The 19,072-nt window shown below is 35.1% G+C and overlaps 1 protein-coding gene across 1 annotated transcript; it reads right to left on the reverse strand.

Moving 5' to 3' along the window:
* Positions 1 to 1,728: 1,728 nt before the first annotated feature.
* LOC126880785 (uncharacterized) lies at positions 1,729 to 17,471 on the reverse strand. Its single transcript, XM_050644843.1, has 2 exons — positions 15,956 to 17,471; positions 1,729 to 2,447 (listed from the first exon to the last, which is right to left on the reverse strand). Exons 1-2 carry the CDS (start codon positions 17,469 to 17,471, stop codon positions 1,729 to 1,731), a joined length of 2,235 nt encoding a protein of 744 aa, XP_050500800.1.
* Positions 17,472 to 19,072: the final 1,601 nt, after the last annotated feature.

A 19,072-nucleotide genomic window follows, 5' to 3' on the forward strand; every position in this document is an offset into this window, starting at 1 on the left:
CGTCGTTGTCGACTTCGTCGGGTAAAGCCAAACAAATTTGGTAAAATCGTCTATAATTACAAGTATATGCTGATAATTCTTACTTGTAGACTGCAGTGGACCCAAATGATCCGCATGGTATGTGTGCAGTGGACCATCTAGTTTTGGTATGGGATTAAGTGTTCCTTCTTTTTTTCCCTCCTTTTTGCTTCCTAATATACATGCTATACAGTTAGAAATAACATTTTTAACTTTCTCTTTTATCTTTGGTATATAAAAGTCTTTAACTATTACTTCCTCAGTTTTTCTCTCAGAAAAATGTCCTATCTCGTGACTTCTTCTTATTATCTCAGTCTGCATATTTCTCGGTACAACTAACAGTTTTAATCCATTGACATACTTTTATAATATTTCGTGCTCTAAGTAAAAATCTTCATATGCTTCTGTCAGAAGTATTTGTTTTATCGCCTTGATGTGCTCGTCTTTATCCTGAGCCACTTTAATTCTTTGTATTATACCATCTTCTTCTGTAACCGTTAAAACTTTTGGATATCGGCTAAGAGTATCCACGTGAGACATCTGAGTACCTTTTCTATAATCGCAGCAAATTCTTGTCCGATTGTCCTTCTTCTTTACCAATACTATTGCGCTGGCAAAAACCGAACAACTAAGTTTAATTATGCCTTCGTCTAACCATTCATTATTTATCTGCCTATCTACCTCTTCTTTTTCAGGAACAGATAATCGTCTGGGTCTTTCATAAATTGGTTCCTCGTTTTTTAAGACAATTTTCATTTCAATTTCTGTCCTCTTCGTTTTCTTTGGTTCATAACTTTCCATTAACTGCCTAACAGTTTCTCTATGTTTTTCGTCTTCAATATGTGCTACTTTTACTTCATCTTCTTTATCTTTTTCGTCAAACATAATGTGCATAATAAAGTTTTCGTCCGTCGTCTTGCACATTACTATCTCATCATCTCTTATACTAACAGATGCTTGTTGTAAAATATTATTTCCAATTATTGCTTGAAAAGATGTCGCAGCTTCTGGGATAATATGAAATTTTAGATCAAACTTCTCATCGTTAACGTCAGCTTGTGTCGAGAATGATCCTAATGTATTAACTTTCGCATTTTCTCCTAAGCCTTTCAACATTATGGTGTCGGGTGTTAAACAAATATCATTAAAGAATTTGTCATACACATCTTCTCTTATCGTACATATATCACTTTCGGTGTCAAATAAAGCTGTTAGTGTGATCTGATTAATTGTAAGCTTAAGCGCTGTTTTTGGCTGAACCTCAATTACATTCAAAGCTGTGTTTTCTGTAGTAGCCTTCGTCGATTTTTTATTGGGACATTTACTTGAAACGTGGCCATATTTGTTGCAGCGAAAACACTTCGTTCCCTTGGACTTATCTGGACAGTCCTTAGATCTGTGACCTCTATTTCTACAATTAAAACAAGTAATGTTGTTCTCTCTTTTCCTGTCATTCTTCTCTCTTTTTCATTTTTAACGATGTCCTCGTTTTTCTTAGATCCTTCTTCATTTGCTCTAAAGCCTTGAGCTTGTCCAGTAGTTTCCCTACCGCGTATCCTCTCATACAGTTTAATTTTCTCCTTAAAGTCTGCAAAATCTTTTGCTCCATATAGCACTAGTTTATTGAATGATTCGTCTTGTATTCCATCAATTATGTATTGTATAACAACTTCTTGTTCTAAGTAAGCTCTATTAGCTACTTCTCTCATTTTAATCATATATTCTTGTCAACATCTTATGTATCTGTGCACTATTTACATGTACTCCGAATTCTTCGATTAAACATCTCTTCAAATCAGGCCAACTTCTGATGCCTTTTTCTGACTGCACAAACAGTTTGGCAAGTCCATTTAAACATTTTTTTGCGTAGATTAATTTTTGTAAGTCGTTCCATCCTGTTATCTCAGCTACTTCTTCAAACTCGATAATCCACGTGCGAATATGATATTCATCTTTTCCATTAAATGATCTTATGCTGTCTTCCACATCTCTAAAACTTAATGTAAATGATTCCTGTCGTCTTGTACCAGTCGCTCCATTATTCGCGGATCTCATTTCAGCGTTATTGCTTGCGCTATAGCTTCTTTCTCCTATTTCTTCATGTACGTGAATATCTTCGTCATATCGTCTGTCTTCGTATCTTCGTCTTTCTTCGTCATTACTTTGTTCATATCTACGTCTTTCATCACATATTTGTCGTCCTTCGTCATAATTTCGCCCTTCGTGTCTTCGTCTAAGCTCGTCGTTTCTTCTTTCACGTCTTCGTCTTTCTTCTTCTTCAAGTCTTTCATCATCTTCTGCGCGTCTTTCATCGTCTTTTCGTCTTTCTTCTTCCAATCGTCGTTTCTCTTTTTCTCGTCTTTCATCATTTTCATGTCTTTCGTCTTCCAATTGTCTTTTTTCTTCCTTTCGTCTTTCGTCGTCTTCGTCTATATCTGATACGTCATCCTCCTCTTCGTCATCTTCAGTTTCGTCGTCGTTAATGAAGGTATTCAAAAAGGAACAAATGCGAACAACCACGTCATGCTTCTCATTTTTATACATAATTCAAATCAAGAATATGGCATATCGCAATTAAATCAGGAAGATCAAATTTTTTACTTACATCGTTATATTTACTCAAAAATTGATCAGAAGTGTCGTCGAGCCGAAAACCAGGAAAAGCACGCAAAGCTTTTCTAGTTTTTCGAGGTTCACTTTCAGTGGAAAAACAAATGTAATGCAAAATTTTAACAAGTCTCAACTGAGCGTGAGTAATATTATAGTCAATATTACGAATAGAACCTAAAGTTGCCATAATAAAATATTTTCAAAAAATATTCAAAAATATCAAAAGAAATATTTATAACTACGTAAAAAACTAAAGCATGAAAAAATTAAACCTTTTCAAAAAATGAAATTACCTTAGTAATGCATATTTGTGCTATAAAACCTACAAAAATTAACGTTTTCCTAATCTTAAAACGAAAATATATCGTCAACAAAAAATATACGAGAATGCTTTTATAATGGACACGAAATTAAATCAAGATCAATTAATCGTTCATTCATATAAAAAACTTTTTCTTAAAACGTGTTTTCAAAGTTCGTCTGAATTTTCTGTTACATCAGCACATCAACAAAAGGGAAATGTCATTGAAAATATAACGTTCAATCTTCTTATCGTCTTAGTCTCTTGGTAGAATGTTGCAAAAAAAACTCTTACCTTGCAAATCGTCTCTAATAGTTTAACTCGTTCTTACCATTTCATCGGCTTGAGTTCATCATTGTGTTTTCATTCAAAACATATCAGCATTCAAAACAATATCGGCACGGCAATATGCAGCTAAACGTCAGCGTCAGTCGATCTCACGTTCAATCCATATCTCTGATTATCCTTATTATATCTGTCTTCTATCTGCTATCTCGGGCGAGGCCCCAAAATGTAGGCTTTTATCTTCTGTTTGTCTAGTGTCTAGGGTTGATTCTTTGGTCACAGGTCGATTTTAGGATACAGCAAATACTTTACTCGTAAATTACAAGGATAATGTAACAACTAATGTGAACGGTAATTAACACTGAACATCTAAAACGGCTTTATATCAAAAATATGCTATCTTATTTCGTCATTCGTCTTTATTCTGATGAAAAAGGCCGTCTGCCCCCTATCATCAGCGTCTTAATGTCAACTCGACTTTTCTCTGACTTTTTGACTACTGTCACTTGGCCATGATATGTTGAACCTATAGATCTATCGCGTTTTTTTTTTATTATTAGGCAAATGCCACTTAACTGGCTTTCGGCTCGCGTTTATGATAAAATAAAATAACTTAAACGAATGTAATCCTACAATACTTACATGGAGTTCATAATAAATTATAATAAAGCAAGATATTTATTTATAATATTTACATTGCCAATATACCAGATATAACATCCTTTTTTGTCACTCCACTCATCAATCTAAGCATTCTCATTTCCGCCATGTGCATTCGTTGTTCCTCTTTCTTTTTCACTGCCCAACATTCAGTTCCGTACATCATAGCCGGCCTTATGGCTGTTTTATAGAATTTTCCCTTCAACTTCATTGGAATTTTCCTCTCACACAGCACACCACTCGCTTCCTTCCACTTCATCCATCCAACCCTTATTCTTCTGCATGCATCTCCATATATTTCTACATTACTCTGTAATACCGATCCCAGGTACTTAAAACTATTGCTTTTTACAATCAGCTCACCATCCAAAGATACCATTTTATTTGTAGTAACTCCAACTTTAAATGAACATTGCAAATATTCTGTCGTTGTCCTACTAAGTTTTAAACCTTTCCTCTCCAGAGGTTGTCTCCACTGTTCCAGTTTTTGTTCTAAGTCTCTTTCATTATTTCCTACTAACACGACATCATCAGCATACATTAAGCACCATGGAATGTTACCCTGTAGTTTCACTGTTATTAGTATGATCAGATCGATCCAAAAGATAACCCAGACATCCAAAGTGAAAGTTCTCCTCCAACACCAAATTGTTTTATATGGTCCACATAATGTTCAGAAAAAAGTCACACCATTTTGAACGTCGGGTTTGGGGGGAGAGGGGGGAGAAATCGGTAAATTCGTAGTTTTTTGCGTTTTTCGTCAATATTTCTAAAACTATGCGGTTTAGCATGAATAACCTTCTATACAAAAGTGTTCTACATTAAATTTGAAATAAAAAAGGTCCCATGCATAATCCTTCTAAAATGAACGGTTCCAAAGTTACAAAGGTAGTATAGTATAATTGGTTCAAAAAAAGGCCTAACCAAGACATCAAAAATAAAAGTTTTCCTCCAACACCAAATTGTTCTATATGGTCCACATATGGTTCAGTAAAAAGTTACACCATTTTGAGCGTCTGGTTTGGGGGGGAGATGGGGGAGAAGTCGGTAAATTAGTAGTTTTTTACGTTTTTCGTCAATATTTCTAAAACTATGCTTTAGCGTAAACAATATTCTATGCAAAAATGTTCTACATAAAATTTAAAACAAAAAAGCTCCTATACATAACTGTTATAAAATCAACGGTTCCAGAGTTACGGAGGGTGAAAAGTGGAGGTTTTCGATACTATTTATATTTTTTGGGCAATTGATGATGATTTTGGGTGGTGAGGTTGACGTTTCTTCAAGGGCTTATCACTAACATACCATCGGCTACTGAAATAGCAAATTTGATTTATAAATCCCAATCCTGTTAAAGAAAATCAGTAGGAAATTGCCCAAAAAATATAAAAAGTATCGAAAACCTCCACTTTTCATCATCATCATCATCATTTGGCTCTACAACTCTATGTGAGTCTTGGCCGCGTTTACTATTTCCCTCCATTGTTGTCGGTCCTGAGCAGCTATTTCCCATTGCTGTACTCCCATTTTGCGTAGATCGCTGGCTACTGCGTCCTTCCATCTCTTTCTTGGGCGACCAACTGACCTTTTTCCAACGGGCCTTTCCCAGAATGTGGCGTTTAGAAGTCTTTCGTCACTTGATCTTAGTACGTGACCCGCCCATCGTATTCTGTTTGATTTAATGTAGCGTACTATGTTTTCATCTCCGTATATTGTCTGGAGTTCATCATTGTGTCTTCTTCTCCATTCTCCTGTTGTCTCTTCTCTGCAAGGCCCATAGATAGTCCGCAGTATCTTTCTTTCAAGTACCAGTAATTTTGTTGTTTCCCGCTGATTCAGAGTCCAGGTTTCGCTTCCATACGTTATTGTGGGACGAATTATTGTCTTATATACTCTTATTTTTGCTGGTCTTGAGAGTATTTTTGATTTAAGTAGGGTCCTTAACGAGTAATATGCCCTGTTTCCTGCAATAATCCTGGCTGCCACGTCCTTTTCATAGTTATGATGATGTTATGATCGTCAGATGTTATGATCGCTCCCAAGTACTTAAATTCTTTGACGACTTCAAAATTGTATTCATTAATTGTTACGTTTTGTCTAACCCTTGGTCTTGGGTTCTTCGTAACCACCATGTACTTGGTCTTGTCCTCGTTGACCTTAAGACCAACTTCCTTGGCTCCGTTCTCGAATAGGGTGAAAACTTCTTTTGCATCTCTGGTGGATTGTGCAATTGTGTCCACGTCATCCGCAAAGGCTAATAGTATTTTTGATCCTTGGGCGGCAAATCCGTTTGTCAGTTGTGGCTGAGCTTTCCTTACTGCATGTTCCAGTGCGAAGTTAAACAGCAGGGGGGCGAGAGGATCTCCTTGTCTAAGTCCGGTGTCAATGAGGAATTCCTCCGACGTGTTGCTGCCGACTCTGATTCGTGCGGAAGCGTTCTCCGTGCTCACCTTTGCTAATCGTACCAGTTTTCCAGGTACTCCCATTTCTACCATAGTCTCCCACAATGCTTCTCTGCTAACAGAATCGTAAGCTTGTTTGAAGTCCACGAAGATTTGGTGTACATCGCGGTTGAATTCCCAGTTTTTTTCCAACACCTGGCGTAGGACGAAGATCTGGTCTATAGTCGACCTTCCCGGTCTGAATCCGCTTTGGTAGTCGCCTATTATTTCCTCTGCGTATGGAGTTAATCTTCTAAACAGTATTATGGATATAATCTTGTATGTTGTATTAATTAACGATATTCCTCTATAGTTCCGGCATATTTGTTTGTCTCCCTTCTTGTGAATAGGTATTATATGGCTTTCATGCCAGTGTTTCGGTATTTCTTCTCTTTCCCAGACTTCTCTTATAAGATGATATATCTCAAGATGTAGTTTGTCTCCCCCTTTTTTTAGTAGTTCCGCCTGTATGCCGTCTGGGCCTGGGGCTTTATGGTTTTTCAGGGACGAAATTGCGGACTTTACTTCAGCTAGTGTGGGCCCTGGTATTTCAGGTTCGGCTAACTGGTACTGTCTTTGTTGCCCTGTCGTTGTGGGGTTTTCTGTATTTAAGAGTTGCTCAAAATACTTTCTCCATTGGCGGCTTATCTCTTCGTCGTCAGTGAGCAATTGTCCTGCATCGTCTTTTATAAATCTTGGGCTGTTGATAGTGTTGCCCGTCATTGTTTTTATGTCCCTATAAAACTGTCTAGACTGACCGGTTCTATGTGCCTCCTCGAGTTGCTGTATTCGTGCTTCTAGGTACTGTTTCTTTTTTCTTCTCAAAAGTCTTCTCGTTTGAGTCCTTACTCTGTTGTAGTCTTCCCTGTTCTCTTCTGTAGGTCGCGTTAGTAGCTCCAGCCTCTTGATTGCTTTCTGCTGTAAGCTTTGTTCGCACTCCTGGTCAAACCACTGGTTTTTCTTCTTGTTATTCTTTTGTTTCCCTATCGTTTCCGCTGCGGCGCTTTCTATGGCGTTTGTTATATTTTGCAATTTCTGGTCTATGGTCAATTCTGGTGTTGATGTCTCTTCTTCTTCCATTGTCTGCAATTTATTTTGGATCAGTGACTGATATTGGCGTTCATTATCAGGTAGATCGAGCCTTGAAATGTCCCATCTGTTTCCTTGTTGGTGTTGCTTTGGATGTCTCGTGTTTAGCCTTGTTCTCATTTTTATTCTGACCAGGAAGTGGTCAGAGTCACTTTCTGCTCCCCTTAAACTGTGTGCGCCGATGATATTGCTAGAGTGTCTTCCGTCGATGAGCACGTGGTCTATCTGGTTTCGTGTGATTCCGTCATTTGACACCCAGGTTACTTTATGTATATTTTTCCTTTGGAACTGTGTAGTTTTCACTACCATATTGTTGGCTACAGCGAACTCTGCCAATCTTGATCCGTTATCATTGGTGTTATCATGTAAGCTATGTGTACCGATCACCGCTCTAAGATGGTCCTCTTTACCTAGTTTGGCATTGAAGTCTCCCAGTATGATTTTGACGTCGCGTCTGGGTGCCATTCTGTACTGTTGTTCTAGAATTTCATAAAATTCCTCCTTGTCGTCTTTATTTGCTTCTTCAGTTGGTGCGTGGGTTGAGAAGAGGGTTAGGTTAAACCATTTTCCTTTAAGCCTTAGAGAACACATGCGCTTGTTGATTGGTTTGAAATCAATTATGGCAGACTTGAGTTTTCCGTTAACTACAAACCCCCATCCAAATTCGTGCCTTTCCTCTTCTCCTGACCAGAAAACCAGGGAATTTTCCATTTTCAGGCTTCCCGATCCTGTCCATCTCATTTCCTGGATCGCTGTTACGTCCATCTTATATTTATGAAGCTGTTTTATGGCATGTGTTGCAATTCCGGGCCTGAACCAGCTTAGCACGTTCCATGTGCCTAAAAGAATGTCTTTATTTCGTAGCTTGGGTCTAATCCGTGTTTCATGTCTATTCCGAGGCAATAGTATTAGATTCGTAGCGTCTTTCTTTTTCCTTGTATGGGTTGCTGGTCCATAGCAAAACCCCCTTTTCGGAGGACCATTTCTCCCTTCCTCGTCAGCCCTGACCCTGCCTTCCACTGGGGTTGGTTACCCAATCTCCAGCAGGGTTGCTCAGGTTCTCCGGGGTTCACCCGTGCAGCCTAAGCCACACTTCGTGGAGGTGAGGATAGGAATTGAGTAGGAGAGGCTAGAGATGCTAACTGGAAACAGCATCATGTATTGCGCTTCACTACCCCATTTGAACCCCGTAACTCTGGAACCGTTGATTTTGTAACAATTGTGTATAGGACCTTTTTTGTTTTAAATTTTATGTAAAATATTTTTCTATAGAAAATTTTTTACGCTAAAGCATAGTTTTAGAAATATTGATGAAAAACGTAAAAAAACTACTAATTTACCGACTTCTCCCCATCTCCCCCCCCCCCCCCCCAAACCGGACGCTCAAAATGGTGTAACTTTTTACTGAACAATATGTGGACCATATAGAACAATTTGGTGTTGGAGGAAAACTTTTACTTTGGATGTTTAGGTTAGGCCTTTTTTGGACCAATTATACTATACTACCTCCGTAACTTTGAAACCGTTCATTTTAGAAGGATTATGCATAGGGCCTTTTTTATTTCAAATTTAATGTAGAACATTTTTGTATAGAAGGTTGTTTATGCTAAATCGTATAGTTTTAGAAATATTTACGAAAAACTTAAAAAACTACGAATTTACCGATTTCTCCCCCCTCTACCCCCCAAACCCGACGCTCAAAATGGTGTGACTTTTTTCTGAACATCATGTGGACCATATAGAACAATTTGGTGTTGGAGGATAACTTTCACTTTGAATGTCTGGGTTTGGGTCTAATTATACCATACTATATCTTGTCCAAAACTAATGAGAATAAATACGGACTAAGCACCGAGCCTTGGTGCAATCCTACTTTCACATGAAATTTATCAGTCTCTCGTCTCTCCTACACCTGTCCTAACACTAGTCGTTACTCCCTCCTCATACATATTTCTCACAATCTTTACATATTCACCCGGGACTCTATTCTTATTGAGTGCACACCACAGAACCTCTCGAGGAACTCTATCATTATCATATTATGCTTTCTCAAGATCAATGAGTACCATATGAGCGTGTTTGCCTCTTTATTCCTGTATTTTTCCATTAACTGCCTTATAATGAAAATTGCATATGTTGTTGATCTGCCCTGCATAAAGCCAAATTGATTCTCGGATATTTCGGTCTCTTCACGTATCCGTCTATCAATTACTCTTTCCCATATTTTCATGGTGTGGCTAAGCAGTTTTATAGCCCTATAGTTTGTACATTGTTGTATATCTCCCTTGTTTTTGTAGACAGGTACTAGAGTATACTGCTTCTCCATTCGTCTGGCATTTGTCCAACTTCCATAATTCTATTAAATAAACCTGCTACCCACCTTGTTGCTGTCTCTCCCAATGCTCTCCATACTTCCCCAGGAATATTAACTGGTCCTACCGCTTTTCCTTTCTTTATTTTTTGAAGCGCTTGAGCCACTTCCTCGTTTGTTATTTTGGTGACCATTGCTGCTACTGTCTCCGTTGACTACAGGCTGTCTGTCAAATTCTTCATTTAAGAATTTTAATTCTTAATTCTTCATTTTTATAAGAAGAAATAAGTAAAAGATCTATTAATCCATATTTTGTAGAATTTTTGCTCCAAACTCTACGAAAGTCTTCCATGAAAAAATTACTTCTGATGTTTTCGAAGGTTATTTTGGTAAAAAGATACATTTTCTACTGATCAATTCTGTCAGAATTATGGACAAAGTATTTATTAGTAGAAGAAGCAATAATCAAAAAAGAGCTTTTAAAACAGTAGTGACGATTTATTTTAGTAGTGACATTTTAGATCCTTAATTTAAAAACTTACGAACTTACGAGCAACGATATTTTGCTCATTCCGCTATCTAGTAGATTATTCAGTTTTAGAGTATTCAGTTTCCTTTCTTCGATTACCTCGTGGCAATCGAAGGAAGGAAACTGTATAATCTAATATAATTATTTCATCTTCTGCTAGATGGCAGGGTCGTACCCATCTCATCGAAAGTCAACTCACCGAATCCCAACTACCATACATAACTAAAACGTATACGACCCTATTCATATACAGACTAACTCGAGTACATGGTAATGAATGTATATGAAATAGAGAGTTGATGAATTGGGCTTTCGATGAAGTGTTTGTTAACGAATTGGTGGTATATGGAATAGATAGTTGATGAGTTGGGGCTTTCGATTAAGTGTATGTATACGATTTGGTGATATATGAAATGTCTCTCGATGAGTTAGGATTCGATGAGTTGCGCCGTACCCATTTCCCAGCAATTTTGTTTACCATGTTTTAAAAAACTTTTAGTTGTTACGTATTTTTTTGAATACCTACATATTAAAATGAAACCAGAAACAGATTATGCAGAAAAAATAAACGAAATTTCAAAACAGTTTTTGTGCGTATACCCATTAAACAATTTTAATTGGCAGGTAAGTCTGAACAATAAACTGAATTCTATCCTATAAGTGTTTATTTTTGTTTTATTTACTATTTTCATTGGGAATTAAGGACAATTTTTTATTAATTTATTTTTTATTTTATTTTTATTTCCTAAAAAATAGTAAATAATATTAAAATACCACAAGAATATAGAACAATGTTTATTTTTGTTGTAGAATATTTTCAATATATTTTTGCCAGAAGATGTACAAGAGCTACTTCTAAATAAGACTGTTAATTCAGAATTAGTATTAAAATATCCAATTCAAATAAAGTATCAAAAATTATTCTTAAAATATATTTTGGATAAATTGGAAAGCCTACAGGCTGCCTCAGAAATAGATTTTTTCTACAACCACTATTCAAAGTGCACTTTTCTGCACGGTTTTATGTTAGCAAACTTGATATTTTCTCACAGTATAAGATATTTGACATTAGTGTGCAGAAAAGTGACGTTTCTGTGCCGCAAAGTGACGTTTCTGTGCCGCAAAGTTCTTTTCTGCACAGTTGACTACCTCATTCTGAGTAACATTATATTCTGTTTACATCCGTGGACTACCGCATTCTGAGTAACGTTATATTCTGTTTACATCCGTGGTTAAACTTTAGACAAATATATAACCTATAAGACAATTATTATATTTACCTATAGCATAGAAACTAAATTATGGATGTTACAGCTGTTTTATTTTACAATTTTATTCTTATTAAACATTTTATAATTATCAAATAACCAATAAGGATTTAGCAACCTGTGCAAGAGACGTCGAATGAAGTAGGTTTTGTGTAAATCCGCGACTGCATAAATATAATGTGAATAATGTGTAATAATTGTTTAAATTTAAACAAATTAAGGCAGTGCATTAATTTTTTAACTGATTTCTGTGCAATTTATTTAGGTATAAGGAATTTAAATTGATTAGTAGGTATTAATTAAATACAGTTTAAAATTTATCACATAGGTACCTATTATAATTAATCGTCGTTTGGAAATTGTGATTTTTATTTTTAGGAAAAACTGTGCTTGTAGAAAAACTATAGTGTGAAACACGTGCAGAAAGGTAATTTCTCACTCGTTTGAATTGCGGCACTCGCTTGCGCTCGTACCGCAATTTTTCAAACTCGTGAGAAATTAGTACCTTTCTGCACTTGTTGCACAATATACTATAGAGGAATCTACAATTCACGACGACCTATATCGTACGGCCGCTTGGTAGCAGCAGGGGACAGTGTGGAAAAGAATTACAAACATTACTCATTGGGTAAGGAGTACAAGGTCATTACCTTGAAAGAAAGTAATAGTTTGATATCAGATGGAACGACAGGACTGAGAACCTGGCAGGTAAAACACGATTGTGACTCATTCCTAATATAGGGTGAACCAATATTGGAAAAAACTTAACTATTTTTATTCTTTATTCTGTAAAAAGTTTTTGGTAATTGGACCCCGTTATGCAACAAGAAACCAACTGAGATTAAACTTTAACTACACGGGCTGGCGTACTTTGTACGCCAGATATAAGAATTCTACCGGAAATATATTTAAAAATTTAATTTTTGACCTTGCTTATTTTTCTAACCTATCACTGGAATGTGCTTTACAATTTGGTTTTAGTTTCGTTATAATCGGCGTTCTGGAAACATCGTAATTTACATTTTATTATTTGTTGTTTCCGGTGGTGGACAATATACCCCAGGATTATATTACTATAAGTCGTAATATAATTACATATTTTAATTGTTTTTTAGTCATTATGGCAAAAAATATATTTTTCTTTGTAAACAATACTTTTTCTCCTGTAAAAAATCACATTTAAAAAAAATTTTTATTAGTAATTTTATTTATCATGGAATCCAGTTATTCCATGATTACAGTTATAAATCCCAATTGGCTTACTGAAAAGGAACTCCAAGTATTCACTGATGCCGAATAAGGTTTATAACAAACAACTAATTAGTCCAGAAAGCCACTGCCCATCCGCTAGGAAAAATATTCTAATTCGGATTTTTTGCGCAATCTTACTCAAAAAGTTAGGTTTTAAATCTGGTTGGACTGTAATTATTTGCGCTGGTATGGATATATTGCATTAAGAAAACTATATTTAAATTTGAAGTTTATTATGACAACTTGGTAAAAATTCAATTATTTCTATATTGTTTATCAAGGTGCATGCATCACCATGCAAACATAAATCTTCTTTTTATTTTCTTTTCATCTTCTACGAAACTGTCACATAACAAAAAAAAGTCAAAAAGTTCCTAACATACTCCCCGCGTTGAAGTACACTTCAAACAAGTCCACGACACATAATACACTTGGGAAGTTGTTATAATAGTTAGAGGATCACTGAGATTCTTCTAAAGGCAAATGGGCTAGATGTCTGGAGGATCTGGTGATGATGCCTTTCGAGGTTTCAACTTGAACAACCCTGATTTTTCCATCTTTTCCAGGAAATGCCTTCTCTGTTCGTCCTAAAGACCATTTACATGGAGGTAAACTTGAATCATGGATAATCACTAAAGCACCTGGATTGAGAGGTTTCGATGAATTCTGGTTCCATTTATAAGACTGGTGCAATTGGCTGACATATTCTTTTGAAAAGCGAGCCCAGAATCGTTGATGAAGTTGCTGAAGTTGTTGGAAACGATTAAGTCTGTTTGTAGGAATTGATAGAATATTGGGTTCAGGAAGTGAAGTTAAAGGACGTAATGTCAAAAAATGGAAAGGAGTTAAGGGTTCAAGGTCAGATGGATCTTCTGAACTAGCAAAAAGTGGTCTTGAATTTAAAATACACTCTATTTCGGTTAATAAAGTAAAAAATTCTTCATATGTTAAATTAATATTGGTAAGTGTGCGTTTCATATGAAATTTCATTTGTTTTATAGACGATTCCCATAAACCGCCAAAATTTGGGCTATATGGTGGAGAAAAATGCCATGCAATATTTTTAGTTAAAGCAAAATTGTGAATGGTATGGCTATTTGTTTCCAAAAAATGATAAATAGACTTTAATTCTCTATTGGCTGATTTAAAAGTGGAACCATTGTCGGAGTAAACATTAGTGGGAATACCCCTGCGAGATATAAATCGTTTAAAACATGATAAGAAACAGTCAGTTGTCATATCAGTTAATAATTCTAAATGTATAGCTTTTGTAACAAAGCAGACATATATGCAAACATAACCTTTTAGAATTTTGCTTCCTCGTCCCTTTTTCTCCTTTAAAGGGAACGGTCCTGCAAAATCTAATCCCACATTTTCAAAAGGGTGTGATATAGTAATTCTTTCATTAGGAAGTGGACCCATGGTCACTGAATTATTAGGTGGTTTTACTCGAAAACATTTAATACATTGTCTCACTATTTGCTTGGTTATTATTTTTCCTGATATTGGCCAATAATTTTGTCTGATTAGTGACAATAATAGTTGTGGTCCTGGGTGCAAATAGTTTACATGGTAATGTGTACATATTAATTTTGTTAAAGCATGAAATTTTGGTAATAGAATTGGAGTTTTTATATTATTTGGTAACATTGTATGTAAAAGTCGTCCTCCTACCTTTAATACATCATTATCTAAAATAGGTGATAAATGAGTTAATTTGGATTTTTTATTCAATGGTTTTTTATTTGCCAAGCTAACAATTTCATCTTGAAAAGATTCTGCTTGAACAAGTTTTATTAATATTAAAAAGGAGTCATTTAGTTCTTTTACACTTAAAAGCATGCTATCTGCTCTAGTTTTAGTTTTAATAGATATTGTAAATCTTTTAAGATATGCAAATACTCTTTTTAGTTTATGTAAGTTTGAAAATCTACTAATAAAATTCGAAATCCAACTTATGTGTATATTGGAAGATAAGGTTGTTTGGACTGACTGCTTAAGTTCTGGTATTTCTTCTAGTTCTCGAAGTGAATTAATTGGCAAATTATTGGGATGTTGTCTCAAAAAATGTGGCCCATGAAACCAAAGGTTGGATTCAATAAAAGATTTGGGAAGAATTCGGCGACTAGCAATATCTGCCAGATTTTCCTTAGTGTTGACATAGTGCCAACTGTTCACAGTGGTGAGAGATTGGATTTTAGCTACTCTATTAGATACAAATACCTGTAGCTGGTGCGGCTCTAGTTTCAACCAACATAATACTATATTTGAGTCAGACCACATATAAATTGGAACATTCACAACTGGTAAGGCTTTTACAACCTTATTAATAAGTTGAGAACCTAAGAGAGCTACACATAATTCAAGTTTCGGGATTGTTAATTTTTTGAGAGGTGCAACCTTTGTCTTTGAACATAAAATATGATAATTGTACTCATTATTTTTACCAACACTGGATATATAAATGCTACTTGCATAAGCTTTAAGAGAAGCATCACAAAAGCAATGGATGCCAATGATTTAACTGTATGGTCCAACAACGAGAGTTTCCAATATCAATGATATTATTGGAAATATCATTGTTATCAATGTGAACAAGGGTATCAGGAGTATCAGAAATACTGCTGGCTGCAGTATCCATGGAGTCTCCTAACAAATCAGCTGGAAACTTCAGTGGAAGTTTTACTATAAATTGGCTACTTTCGGACCTGGTAGTGCTTTTTTGAAATATTTCTTCGCATTCGTCATCATCTTTCGACCATGGTGTAGAATCTTTCATTTCTTCTATTTGCCAGAAATGTTTTAACTGGTCATCTTCGGCGATGGTTCTGGTAAAGTTACATGACACACGAGTTGTCTCATAGGGAACAACTCCATTTACAATCCAGCCTAAACGTGTATTTTGAAAATTTGGTAAACCTTTTCCCAGGTTGATTTTGCCATCAGTAAGGAGATCCCAGAATAAATTGGCACCAATAATGGCATCAACATTAGTGGATTCATTAAATAAAGGATCAGATAGCTGAATATTAGATGGGATAACAAAATTTGAAGTATCAAAACTAGCTGACGGAATTTGGTTTGAAATGACTGGTACAACATAAAATATGGATGTAATATTAAAGCTATTGAACTTAGACAACAAAGAAATTTGGCACTTCTTTGTGGTAACTGACACTACCTGGTTTATACCACTAACAGCAAGGTTAGTTGGAATCAATGGAAGATTTAATTTTTTACAAAAGCTCTCGCTTATCATATTTATCTGAGCGCCACTGTCTAGAAGCGCACGACATGGTATTAATTTATTATCATTTGACCTGACATTAAAAACAACTGTTGACAAAAGAACTTGTTTATTTTGCAAATCTACTGCTTGTGCAGATAGCTGGTGAGTTGCCATTGGTGGCATATTAACATTCTGTATACTATTTACTGATGTTTCATATGGCTGGACATTGTTGTCAGAGTCCACTGAAACATGTTGAATGTCATCAAAGTGTATTAAGGAATTATGTTTTAAATGACATTTCAAACATGGTTTTAGTGTACACTCTTGAGCCCTGTGCCCAATTCTTAGGCAATTGTGACACAAATTTAAATCATTAACTTTACCTAATCTGCCTTTGGTATCTAGTTTGAGGAATTGAATACAAGAATATATATAATGATTGCCTTTACACAAAACACAACTCTTTTTCTGTGCTAAATTTACTTGGACTGCTCTCTTATGACCTTCACGGTTTGTATATTTGTAATTAGAATTGGAATTATTATTATTATTGTGATGGGCATAATGAGAACTTTGGTCTTGGATTTCTTCCAAAGTATCTACTTTCGTTTTTAAGAAATTAAAGAATTCCATTAAGGTAGGGAGTTCCTCTTTGGTGCGAAGCTCTTTCCATTCTCTATAACTCTGTTTATCAAGTTTATCAGAAATAATGTTTATTAACAATAAATCACTTAGGTACTCTTTTGTTATCTGCAAACTTTCAATTGAAGTGACACTATCTGACACAATATCTAACAATTGTCTTAGATGCTTTGGAGACTCTTTATTAATTGACTCTAAACTAAAAATGGTTTTAATGTGTTTGTTTACTAATAACCTTTTATTGTCAAATCTCTGACAGAGAGCATCAAAGGCAGTTTGGTAATAGTCACCAGAAAATTCAATTTTATCTATTATACGTTTTGCATATCCATCCACATATTGTCGCAAAAGCTGAAACTTATGACTGTTTGACAAAGGACTGTTATGAATGACACTAGTAAACGTGGATTTAAATTCTAACCAAGTTTCTAACTCCCCAGTGAAGACTTTGATTTTCATTTTTGGTAACAAAAGGTGACTTAAGGAGTCTACTTGAGGAGTAGAACTCAAACTAGTATCGTGTGAAGACTGAAATGTGTTACTTTCAATATAACCTTTCAAAAAACCCATAGCTTTAAAATACCTATTTTCAAATAATTCATTTTCCTCATACTGTTCTTTTAATTTGTCTTCCGGTGTTAAAATTTCAATTTGCAGTTGAACATCTTGAAATTCTTTTAATAAACTGGCATTCGTTTCATATCTTAGTTGAATTTCTGACAGAGATGGTTTACTACTTGGCGTAGCAGCTTTTATTATATTAACATAAGACTCTAAATTGGTCAGTTTTCCCTTGTAAGAACCCCTTGTTCTTATATGATTGGCTAAAGTCATTTTTTGGCGATTTATGGCAATCCCACAAACTTGTTAGCAAATTAATATTAATGGAAATTAAATTTATTCTATATTAAATCAAAAACAAAACTTCAAAATGCACTGTTTTGCTTAATTCAGAAATAAAAATAGGTTTATGATATAATAGCAAAAAGGACAGACTTATCTTCAAGTTTTGGACGTCGCTTGGTGCACGGTACCTTGAAAATAAAGGAATCTATTGGAATTGCTTATATCTTCTAGTCTTGGAAGTCGCTTGGTGAACGATAACTGGAAAATATACCAATATATTGTAACTTCAAACCCACTTGGAAACGTGGCTGTTGGCACTTTTCTTCATGAATATATCCTTAATGCGGCTCTAATGACCAAAATGTTAGGTTTTAAATCTGGTTGGACTGTAATTATTTGCGCTGGTATGGATATATTGCATTAAGAAAACTATATTTAAATTTGAAGTTTATTCTGACAACTTGGTAAAAATTCAATTATTTCTATATTGTTTATCAAGGTGCATGCATCACCATGCAAACATAAATCTTCTTTTTATTTTCTTTTCATCTTCTACGAAACTGTCACATAACAAAAAAAAAGTCAAAAAGTTCCTAACAGAAAGCCACTGCCCATCCGCTAGGAAAAATATTCTAATTCGGATTTTTTGCGCAATCTTACTCAAAAAGGACTCCTTTTAACAAATTTACATGTTGCCAGGACCAAAAGGTGGTCAAAAATTTTTTAAACGTTTTTTTTTTTGTTTTTTTCCTAAAATTATTTTTTTTACATGGAAAAAAGTTTTTTTAGGTTTTTTGGATCATTCCAAACAGAAAAGGTATGTAGTGACTTTTCTCTAAAAATGATAGTTTTTGACATATAAGCGATTAAAAATTGAAAAATTGCGAAATCGGCCATTTTTAACTCTCAAAAACTATGTGAAAAACTGAAAATTTTAATGTTGCCAAGGTAGGTAGATATTCTTTAAACATCGATTGATGAAATCTCGAAGAGTTTTTTGCAATACAATATTCAAAACTCCTTTGTTTTTTAATTGCTAATCAAGCGTGCGCGACACTATTTTCCACCGACAGTATGGTGCAAATGAAGGGAATAAATTCGTTATTTCGTAAACTGGCGACTTTAAGGAAAAATCCAGAAACAGATCGATTTTTATTTTTAAGTTATGATATTGTGGCATATATGGTATACTAGTGACGTCATCCGTTTGGGCGTGATGACGTAATCGATGATTTTTTTAAATGAGAATAGGGGTCGTATGGTAGCTCATTTGAAAGGTTCTTCAATTCTCTATTCAGTAATGTAAACATTTACATAATTATTTATACAGGGTGTCGTTCTACTTCTTTTTTTGTAAAATAATTTAATTTAATCAAAATTTTTTGGACACCCTGTACAAATAAGTATGTAAATGTTTATATTACTGAATAGAGAATCGAAGAACCTTTCAAATGAGCTAGCACACGACCCCTATTCTCGTTTAAAAAAATCATCGATTACGTCATCACGTCCAGATGGATGACGTCACTAGTATACCATATATGCCACAATATCATAACTTAAAAATAAAAATCGACCTGTTTCGGGAT

Source organism: Diabrotica virgifera, chromosome 2 (assembly GCF_917563875.1).
Source record: "Diabrotica virgifera virgifera chromosome 2, PGI_DIABVI_V3a".
In the NCBI taxonomy this organism is placed as follows: Eukaryota; Metazoa; Arthropoda; class Insecta; order Coleoptera; family Chrysomelidae; genus Diabrotica; species Diabrotica virgifera.